At 42.5% G+C, this 11,157-nt stretch overlaps 1 protein-coding gene across 1 annotated transcript in view; it reads left to right on the plus strand.

Annotated features, from left to right (window-relative positions):
- Cubn (cubilin) overlaps positions 1 to 11,157 on the plus strand; it is a 263,953-nt gene that overhangs the window by 2,690 nt on the left and 250,106 nt on the right. The window contains exons 4-8 of the mRNA XM_010607108.3: positions 184 to 222; positions 1,968 to 2,072; positions 2,748 to 2,851; positions 9,125 to 9,251; positions 10,198 to 10,357. Coding sequence (XP_010605410.1) covers positions 184 to 222; positions 1,968 to 2,072; positions 2,748 to 2,851; positions 9,125 to 9,251; positions 10,198 to 10,357 — 535 coding nt within the window. The remainder of the gene's footprint in view (positions 1 to 183; positions 223 to 1,967; positions 2,073 to 2,747; positions 2,852 to 9,124; positions 9,252 to 10,197; positions 10,358 to 11,157) is intronic.

Here is an 11,157-nt window from a genome sequence, read left to right on the forward strand (position 1 = left end):
AGAAGGAAATAGAAAGGAAAATAAGTATGGACGGGAAAGGAATAAGCAGGGGTACAGGCAATGAAAACAGGAGCTAAAAGTGGGTCCCTAACAGAGGCATTAGGAAAAGCTATGCTGGGTGTAACATCATACATGAAATGCCTCTGAACCAGCTGACTGATGCTTTCTCTTCCTCATTATTAGCTTGCAGATCTTGAGAGAAGATTTCAAAGCTTACAGCAGGTAAGTCCTATGATGACCAGATATTCAGTAAATACAAGAATAATCAATAAAGTCAACCTTTTAAGAGCAGATAGATAGACTTGCTTTTTCCATACTTTATTTCCACGTGTTCTCTATAACATTAAGTTCAGAAGACTGGAACGCATGACTCTATCCCAGGAACGTTGACAGTCAAAATTAACCAACATAATTCCTTTTCGCCACTTTGATAATAGCTCCCCTTTCGGGCTTCATCTTTTCAGGGACTACTCAAGAGAGGGAAAACAAACAAGGAACAGAGCTGTGGAACAGGGCACAGGCTACCGTTTTCAGTTTGCTGCCGGGCTTCATCGTTTTTCGCAAAGAGCTAGAAAGCATATAAAAATGAACTCAGACAGTCCTCCTCCTCCATCTTCAGGGAGAGCGTGTAATGATTTTCCAGAGTGAGTCCCTCTCCGCTTTTAGACAGGGCGTGGGTTCTCTGGCCACCGCAGTCCCTGCCACTCCCCATTGTATTCCTCTGTTCACTTCACTGCCTGCCGGGCCCCAGAGGCTGTGGAGTTTTCAACTTCCAACCTTGTGTTGCTCCTACACACAGAAAAGCCTCTGATACATTTGTGTTGCATCTTCATAATAGTGTCTCTTGGTGGACAGAGCTCACTGTGGTACTGGCACCGAGTTAGACGAAAATTTTTTTTTTAATTTGTTCCATGATTCTTTTTTTTTTTTCTCATTGAGTTTATTGGTACATTTTAGGGATACAGCACAGTTACATTCATTATTGGGATCTTGGACCTCTACAAAACAGGTCTTGGTTGTCATTCTTTACCCTTGTCCCTGCAAGTTAGACAATTTGAATGATGGCAGAAAACTCCATTTAACGACACAAGTCCTTGTGTCAAACATAGAGGGAAAAAACGAGCTTTATTAATAAACGATAAGTCAGCTATTCTCAGGCTCTCGATTTCATCTGGAAAGTGAGGAAAATGGACTTGATTCTTCTCTGTAAAGAACGAACAGGGAATTCAACAGAGAATTCTCTAGTTAAACAGGGAATTTGACTGTAGGTAAAATTAATAAAATAATTGTACTGCATAATTGCTAGTCTCTTCTAAAGAACTTGCCTTTGCCCCTAAAGACTTAAAAATCTTATGAGTGCAGAACTGGTGGCTGAGGCAGGGTAAGATTTCTCCATTTGTATAGACAAAGGTAGGTCTGTTGGCTGCTCTGTGGGTCTGAAAGTGGTCTGGGGAGTGGAGGGGTGGAGGGTGCGCCTTAGGTGGCCACATTTCAAACAATGGGGTTTGGAGTGAGATGGGTTCAGTTATTTTAACTCATGAGGGGAAGGGGTAGCAGCAAGAGATGATCAGATTTCAAAGGCTTATCTGGAGGTAGCAACGATAAGAACAGGCAAAAGAACAGGAATTCCATTTAATGTTTTTAGTGCATAGGAAGGTCTGTTGTCAGACCCACGCCCGAACCTGGACTCCTTTTGGCTGGTGTATATGTTGCATGTGAAGAGTATCTTTCTGAAGAGTAGAGAATGGTTCCCCTTGTGTCCCCTCCCATTCACGGTACAGAGCACGCACAGCGTTGAGGAATTCGACTGACAAGAAACACTTTGCTCTTTCACAAGAGAATCTATTTGATGTCAGGCCCAGAGGAAGAGCCCCGTCCATGCAGAGCAGAGTGACACCCTCAGCGGCACACACAGCTGCGCTGACACCTGCCCTGCTTTCTTGCTGACCCATCTGTCTTTGTTTCAGACAGTGGACCAAGACATTTGCCACAGCAGCCGTCCCTGCCAAAACGGTGGAACCTGCCTCAATCTGGTCAATGGGTTTTTCTGTATCTGCCCCTCAGAGTGGGAGGTGAGTCACTTGGTCTTTCATGAAAAATAATGTGCGTCAGAATCTGTGGTTTCCTTGGAATCATCCCAGACTTACTCTGTCCTCTGTCCAAAGTTACTAAGATTCTGTGGCCTCTGAAATCAGAACAGATTACACCAAAATCTAAATGATAACAGGTTTGGTTATATAACCCACTGAATATTCAGCTATTATAATAATACATGAAAGGATGTGATATTTCTGTTAGCGTTAATTTAAAATGTGCCCCTCAGGCATATTAACAAAAAAGTCCTTAAGTAAGAATTCCCTAGTATCACACCACGGTTTTTTTGGTTTTGGGGGCTGTACGAGGGATCGAACTTGGGACCTCACCTTTGCGAGGCAGGCGCTGGAGCCACTGAGCTCAATCCCTGGCCCAAGAATTACCTGGTATCGCAACACTGTGAAATGAGGACTCGTCTGTATTAGGCATCTCCTCCTGGGGCTGCTGTGAGATTATGAAGAACTCCTTGGCTCTGCTAGATTACATCCGAGCTCCAGAGGAAGGGTAGCCAGGGATTAGCATTAGTATGGTTGTATTTGGCTTTGCCAGGGGTTTATCTATTGTGTAGGAATCCTCACACGTATCATACTAAGAACAGCCCCACATTCCTCTATGACTGGTAACACTTGACTCCGTTCTTTGTACGACTGCAGGGTCCTTTGTGCTCAACTGATGTGAATGAGTGTGTGACTTACTCCGGCACACCCTTGAGCTGCCAGAATGGAGCCACGTGTGTGAATACAGCGGGGAGTTACAGGTAACCTTAAACAAGAAATCAGGTGCATGTTTGAAGGACTAAAAGCATCCCGAATGAACAGTCCGTGTTACTAGGAAAACCAGGTATTCCGCAGGGAACTACATGCCTCTTACCGCTATTTTTTACCTTGTGAACAGGAGCTCTTGAGTTCTCTCATCTGTCTGTTTTCCCGTGAGGGAATCCTTTTCCCAGCCTCACGAGGGTTGGAGGAAGGCTGCTGTGACCGGCATAGAGTGAGGCCAGCCCAGGGCACGAGCCGCTGAAGCAAAGTAAGGCTCATGGAGGGGCAGCTGTGGGATGTGCTTCCGTGAAGGGGACGCCCCCTACCCGGCTGCTGCTCTCCTGCCGCACATCAGCGAGCTCACAGCTTAAGTGTGCAAAGCTTCATTCGTCGCTCTGTAAGGACGTTGACCGAAAAAGAGCAAAGGTTGAATGGAGGTTTAATGAATGAATTGGCTCTCACTGCGGCTTCAGTTAGTCACAGGGTCCCAGAGCCCAGCACCCACGCTGCTCTGTCATTTCTCCTGATTAATTTTGTCTAATGGCTGCAGCGTTCTCCCGCACCTCCTTCCCTGGGAAACCTTTCCTTCCCCTGGCACTGAATTGGGTATCACAGTGCCTCCCTGTTCACACTGTATTCTAGGAATCCTGGTCACCAGAGCCACACTGGCTCACTTTTTTTTTTTTTCCAGTACTGAAGACTGAACCCAGCGCCTGCACATTAAGCTACACCCCAGACCTTTATATTATATTTTATTTTGAGACAGGCTCGTCCTAAGTCACTAAGTTGCTCGGGCAGGAATCTAACTTGTGATCCTCCTGCCTCAGCCTCCTGAAGTGCTGAGATTACAGGCGTGCACCACCATGCCAGGATCACACTGCCGCAGGGGCTCACACATTACCTTTTAATACTCAATTCCAGAAAGAGGAGGGAAGTCATCATCAACTTTACTTGTGTATCGTTCCTTACATTCACTTTTATTTATTTATTTTGGGGGGGTACTGGGGATCGAAATCAAGTCCTTGTGCTTTCAAGGCAGGCGCTGGAACCACTGAACTAAATCCCTGGCCCCTTACATTCACTTTTTTTTGTTTGTTTGTTTGCACTGGGGATCGAACTCCGGTCCTTGTACTTGCAATGCAGGTGGCGGAACCACTGAGCTAAATCCCCGGCCTACATTCACTTTTAAAACAACCTTTACATTCATTACCTTTCCCCGTATTTTTTGTTGGCTTTCTGTAATTCTGAGATTATTAAAGGATCAAGAAAGAGGAATCATTTTCTATCTTCCTAGGTCTTTACTTTTTCTTCATTTTCCTCATAAAAATATCTATGCTGTTATTTCCAGGAAATGTGAGTGTAGTAATTTTGTTTTTTGTTTGTTTGTTTTAAAATTTTCTTTCTGGCACCGAGGATTGAACTCAGGACCTTGTGCTTGCCAGGCAGGTGTGGTGCCGCTGAGCTACATCACAGGTTCAATAATTTTGTCTTTATCCCTGTCACCTGTTAACCCATTATTCTTTCAAAAAGTAGTTACTATTTTTCTCTTTCCACATGACCCTTTTGTTCTTTTGATCTGGTCTTTAAATTTTTTGTTCATTCCAGGTTATAAACTTGACTTATTTAAACTTCTGGTAGATATGCTTATGAGATCAATCATTATGCAAAACCAAAGTTAACCACCTCTAGCTTAAGTTTAGAACGATGTTACCGAAGAGCCTCAGCGCGGAGCAGAATGAGCTGAGCTGTATTAAGAATCAGAACTTGGAAGGGATAGCCATCAAACTGTTTTAAGGACTTTTAGGAATTTCTCATTTAAATTACCCCTCTGCCCCTTTTTTTTTTTTTTTTTTTTTTTTTTTTTTTTTTTTTTGTACCTGGGATCAAACTCGGGTCCTTGAGCTTGCAAGGCAGGCGGCGGAATCACTGAGCTAAATCCCCGGCCCCTTTCACCCCTTGCTTTTTAAATACTCAGGCTTGGACTAGTCTTTCATTCCCTTGAAAGCATTATCTGTCGATTTCTGTTTATGAGTATTTATCAAGGAGACATTTTCCTTGGAGATATCAGCAGTCTGAACTCCTAGCAGCTGTACTTCTGACCTTCCTGGTATCTTGGAATGTTCTGAAGATTAGTCACCGCTGATCTTTCTTTATCATCACTTTATTTTTGGTGTCCTGCATGATAAAGATATGCATGTAGGGTGAGGGCCATCGGCCAAGCCAGGTGTTATTATTGTTTTCATCAGGTTATTATTTTTTTCTCTTTAAAATGGAAAAGAAAGACAAACAATCAAAAGTTTAAAAACTTGAACCTCACAACTATTTTTTGCAGGCCAGGGGTTAGAGCTGATGTCCCAGATGCACACATGAGAGGGAGAGGGAGACAGGAAGAGAGAGAGACACGTTATTTGTTCTAAGTGGCAGCCTCCACTTTGCAAGAGCAGAACGGAATCTCTCTTGTACCATCTTGTAATCAACATCAACAACAAAAAGTATAAGGATTTCTTGTGCTGACTCTGGAAATAATTTTAGTTTCTAGTGTCTGCCCTTCCTAGATTTGCTGGAGGGTGCTAGCGAGTGCAACATTTGGATTGGGTTTCTCCCTTGGAAGTAGGGAGGTTATAAAGCTTCACAAACCCCTGTTAGTTACCTGTGTCTTAAGTACTCCTATTTGGGCATATGATGGTGACTCTTTGAAGGAATAAAATAAGATAGAAAAATGAGCAGAACATAAAATTTAATTCTTGCTTTGTGGAGTCTGTCTGTAATGAAACATTGAACATCTAGAGAATTTCTTGAGTTCTATTAACTATGCGAGGTTAACTCCTTATTAATCAGTAATTTCACTGGGGTGAGTCACCCTTTTGGAAATTCCAACCCACATTTACACAAGGAAAGCTTGAACAACTGTCAAATAATCTGGACTTCCAAACATATAGTCATGGTGGGCAAAGTTGGCTTTGGATTTGGGGCTTCCTTCAGTTTTTTTTTTTTCTTTAAAAACAAAACAAAACTCTTTGAGCTCACTTGCCTGAGGAGAAAAATAAAGTCTTTATTCAACAGGATTAATAAAAAAACCTTTGTAAAGTGAGAGCATTCTGCAAATATTAATTAATTGGAAGCTCTGTTTCATCGACAAATTTTTGGTAAATTCCTTTTGATTTTTTTGGCTTGAAGTCTTGTCCACAACTTCTTCAGACAGTTAACGTAATGATACTTTGCCATTTTAAATATTGTTATTGCTTCTTTGTCCTAAAGAATGGATTCTTACTGTCTCCCTGCTGACTTTGTAGTTCTATGCTTGGGGTTCATTCAGACCTGGAAGGCTTTCGCAGGGGAAAATAGCTGCATTTGCTTTGTGCTGTTCATGAGCATGACGATGATTTGTGTATTTCATTTTATTTGTTTGCATTCATATTACTGGTAGATTTTAAGACATGCTGAGCTTAAAGATGAGGCTAATCTGATTTTGAGCTCAGGTGGTAGTTAGGTATTCAGCTTTGGGTATTAAACTCGCTAACTCCTTCGGTTGGTCAGGACACTGACAGTGAACCACGGACTCCAGTGCAAGTTAAACTATGACCACGAAAGTTTATTTGACGTCTTCTCAATTGCCAAATGCATTTGTAATGTTTTTAAAGTCTGAGCAGCCTAGATTTATCCTGCTGGCACCAGAAAAGTAATAAAATATTACAGTAATAACATCAGTGACTAATAGCAAAGGGACAAACAGTAGTGAGGTAGCTTTAAAACACATATATGGCTTTTATATTCCCTGAGGAGGTATATAATTTTTTAGTCTTTTTAAAATGCCAACCAGTTTACCCCGAAAATATATTTGTGTGCAAACACTGTTATGTTAAAAAAAGACACACACAAATGCAGAGTTTTAATACTAACTTTACCTATCAGAACACAGAAATGTAACAAGGGAAAATAATGGTGCTGAACGACTGGCTTAGATTTCCTTCGTCTTCTATCAATCTTTAATTCCATGGCCGTGGGCTGCGTGTGTGTGTGAAATGGGATTTAAAAAACCTGACTTCAATGAGCATAGCAAGGAAACTAGAGTTTCCTCTGCTTCCTTTCTCCTTACTTCTTTCTTCTTACATTATCTAAATTTAAATGAAAGAAGTCTACCTTATAGCTAGTTAACGAAGTGCATGGGATTCATAGGTCCTCATCTCCAAGTGATCACAAGAAAGGAGAAGGAAGGCGGAGATAAGGAGAGAGGATTTAAATAGAGCTCCACGAACCAGAATCTCTTCTAAAATCTTAAGTCATTTTCTAATAGTTAAGTGTTCAGTGATAAGATGAACACAGTTTTCTGAGCACTTCCTACAGTGGAATGCCTTTAGAAGACAAAATGAAAATAGTGTTCATGAATTTGTGTGTTGTCTGAGATAAACAGATAACAGGTTTGATCAGGATTTAAACCTGGGTCTTCTAGTCCCAGGGGTTCCTATATACTTAGATCTCATACTAGAAAAATAGACCTAGAAAGCTACTGATACTCAGTTTTAAGATTTAAAAAGCGTTTCTGGAAAGTTTGTGGGGTGGTGTGGAAATACATTTTGACAAATTAAACCAGCTGGATCAAATGTTGAAAGACATGTATGAAATGTTCTAAAGTTCTATAATATTAACGAGTCTAATTAAACTTTCTGTAAGACTATTTTAGATGAGGTTGAGAGAGAGAAATGAGGAAAAAGGAATAGGTCATGAGAGGGAAAATTTAGAAAAAGAGATGAGGAGGAGATAAATAGCTATCAATAACTAAATTTCTCCTAAAGTTTCATCGCTGTTATTTTCTTAAGACTGTGTCTTAATGAGAAAAGCAATCTTTGCTCAGAAATGTAATTTATCAGCAAAACAGGTTTTATACAAACATATAGTGATATTGTAAGTCATACTTGTTCAAAATATTCATTATCTGAAATTCAGATTTAGCTGGGCATCCTGTCTTTTCATTTGCTAAGTCTGTCAGCCCTTCCTGTGAGTTCATGGATGCTGTTCACCATGGTCTTCCTCTCCATCTCTGGCCGTATTTCTTGATCTCTCCTTCCCTAGAAACTACTTAAAGATGTCACCCCAGAATTGCTTCTGGGGCTCACCATGGCATCATGTTGCGTGCTCAGTGTGTGGCTCTTGATCTTCGCAAGCAGCCAAACTCATCCCTCGCCCTGTCGCTCACATGTTGCTGTGGTCATTAGCTGAGCTCCTTGTACCTCGGTGGGTATTGTGAAGCATTTCCCCGCCTTGTAGGATAGCTCCTTTTCCAGAACACCAGAAAGTAGTTTGTGGTTCCAGGCTGCGTTATGCCAGTGTTCCCTCTTCCTTGTCTCTGACCTCAATTCCTTCATGAGGCCTTTCTCTGCCAATGCCGCCCCTGTCTGACAAGCAGTGAACCCTGCACTTGACTCTTCTACTCTGATGTGCTCGGGTGTGCTCAGACTTGTGTGAATAAACTTAGGCTTCTGAGACTCCTCTATTCCTTCCTCTTCCCCCAAATCCTATATTCCTGCCTTACAAGTTCCCTGTTATGCTGCCATGCAGATATAAAGCTAACCCAGTAACTTTAATGCTTACAATGACTTGAAGCAGCTTTCCTTATTTAATTACTGTTGGTCTGAAATCTTCTAGTACCTAAACACTCCCTTCTGTCTTAGTTATCATATAATAATTATAGTCTTTGTGAGTTAAAATGTGGCCACGAAAGCGATGTCACCATGTTAGCTGCATCTCCTGTGGCTAGAAGATGATGTTTTGCCCTTTGTAATGTAGTAACAGGTATCACATATTCTGAGATGTGGCATTGTGGGGCCGCACCATCCCAGAGAGCATTTGGAAGTGATTAGCTTAGTGAAGATCACCTGTGTTTATTGGCGTATCCAGGGGGAGGGATGATGAATAAACATGCTGATCTCTCCTTTTCCCTTCTTGACAAACTCCAACAGCCATGGTTTGTAGACTGCTGACCTTTGAAAGTGCTGTTTGATGACTTGATACCAGAAGAATTTATAGTGGTATTCTGATGAAATATTAAGTCATGGTTCTCTGACACTTTATTTACAAAGATAGCACATTCATTCTATCCTCTGCTGGGAGCAGAACAGAGTGATTTTTCTTCCACGGCTCCGGCCAGCGAGTCTGCATTGCTGGTTTATGATTCCACGTTAACACCATCAGTGTGGATGTCTTTTCATTGATGATAAGAATAGGAACTGGTCTCGAAGCACGAGCCCTGATGTTAGTTCTTGTGTAACCGACAGCTGCACCTGCAGACCTGATACATACGGACCCCAGTGTGCACTCAGATACAATGACTGCGAGAGGGGCTCTAAAGAACTCTGTGTCCATGGCGTCTGCGAGGATTTAGAACGACAGCAAACTGGAACGGTGAGCCCCATCCCCAAGAGTGATTCCTTGTGGGAGCCTCCTCAGTGGTCGGCTCCCCATCCGGTGCTGACGGTGTACAAGCACTGCCCTGGGCCGCTGTAGATGACGACACTTCCTGCCCTTAGTGGGGACAGACAAGGAGGGAAGATTAGAGATGCAGGAAAGTAAACCCCGAGGTTAAGCTTGCATTATGTAAAATACTAACATTTTTAGTGTTCCTGCATGTACGTGGGACGTGACCTTCTCTTGGCCTTGGGAGTTTCAACAGTGCTAAGTCATGGAAACACAAAAGGCAACCTGCAATTTTGAGTCTGGAGTTTCCTGGCCCTGAGCACCTGTGGGTGCTGAAGACTCTGGCAACTGCAGATTCTCCGGCACCCCTCTGTGCTCTGGGTCCTCAGGACTTTGCCTCTTGGCCCTCAAGGTCTTCCAGTGCTGGCCACGTAGGCTCTTCATCAAAACTTTGGATCTTTAATTTTAGTTCTCTCTATATGTATTATTTTTTCTACTCATAAGATAGAAAATGGTTCGTTCCAGTGGTGGAGTGGGAGGTGGAAGAGAAAGAGAGACTTTGAAAAAGGAAGCCAACAACTACTTTTCCAAAGTCTGTGCCGTCATGGGTATTTTTCCCTCTAAAAACACAGCAGGCTGAGCTGATTGACTTTAATTATATTGACTCACAGCTCTTGATTGTTGTTGCTCTCTCTGTGGCATCTTTGGGGATAAATTATAGGATTCTCTTACTCTGAAAAAAAGATGCTTCTCCTTTTTCATGGTCTAGTCTAAATGCTTGAATCCTATGGGAAGAGAGAGTGGGAGAGCCTCTCAATTGGCCTGATGGAAATTAATGTTAGATTATAACTAGTTCAGGGGTTGGGGAGATGTTTAACGACTTCACTTGCTCCTCTACTTGATTGTCTTCATTTGCCTCTTGTCGTCCCACCAGCTCAATTACACATGCATCTGCGACGCTGGGTGGACATCCTTGCCCAACCACCCTGCCTGCACAGAAGATCAAGATGAGTGCAGCCTACGATCTCCTTGTGCGTCCCTCGTGCAGTGTTTCAACACTCCAGGCTCTTTTTACTGTGGGCCCTGCCCAAAAGGTACATCCTCAGGGTCATGTGCTGGGCAGGGAAGACACCAGAACCAATTTCCCTCCACTACTGAGATAGGAGGGGTAAGGAGAACATCCAGAGGGTGTTTGAATCTGGTTGTATGTCCTATTTTGCTGACATCTGGCCAAGATCATCTTCCTACTAGAACAGTTCCACAGGGAGACTTGTCCCAAGCTGTGCCAGAGTCCAAATGTGGGCCAGGATTAGGCATACGCTTTGCAAGGTCTAACCGTGTGTTGCTGTGGCCATCAACTGACTAGACTTGTAGCAAGATATGTATTTGAGTATTACCTTTCATGCAAACCTGAGGCTTACAGATTTGGATAAGTTCTTTCACGTGTTGGTGTTTCCACTACTGGTAGTTCTCACCTCTGCGGGTCTTTGGAGAACCCTGTACCCTTGCTGGGAATCAGGATATCTAACACAATCACAGCCTTACAGTGACTGACTCTCTTAAGGAGGCTCTAGGCAGAGTGACTGAGAACACAGGCTCTGGGCTGAGCCACTGCCTATGTTTGAATCCAAGCTTCCTCTTACCCATTCAACATGTACTCATACAGAACCTGCTGTAAGCAAGACCCTGAATTGGGCGCACTGTCAGACAGTTAGCTAGAACTGTAGATGTTTATGATTAGGTCTTATAAACTAGAAGGAAGTTGAAATAGCATGTAAAAACTTTTCCTCTCTTAGTTCTCAGGGGCAAGAACACTTTGCAAATAATCACATTTGTGAAGGTAATTTGTGGATGACAATCCTTAGCAAAACAAATATACTTTTTTTTTTTTTTG

This window comes from Fukomys damarensis, unplaced genomic scaffold (genome assembly GCF_012274545.1).
Source record: "Fukomys damarensis isolate Sample0158 unplaced genomic scaffold, DMR_v1.0_HiC HiC_scaffold_37, whole genome shotgun sequence".
Taxonomy (NCBI): Eukaryota; Metazoa; Chordata; class Mammalia; order Rodentia; family Bathyergidae; genus Fukomys; species Fukomys damarensis.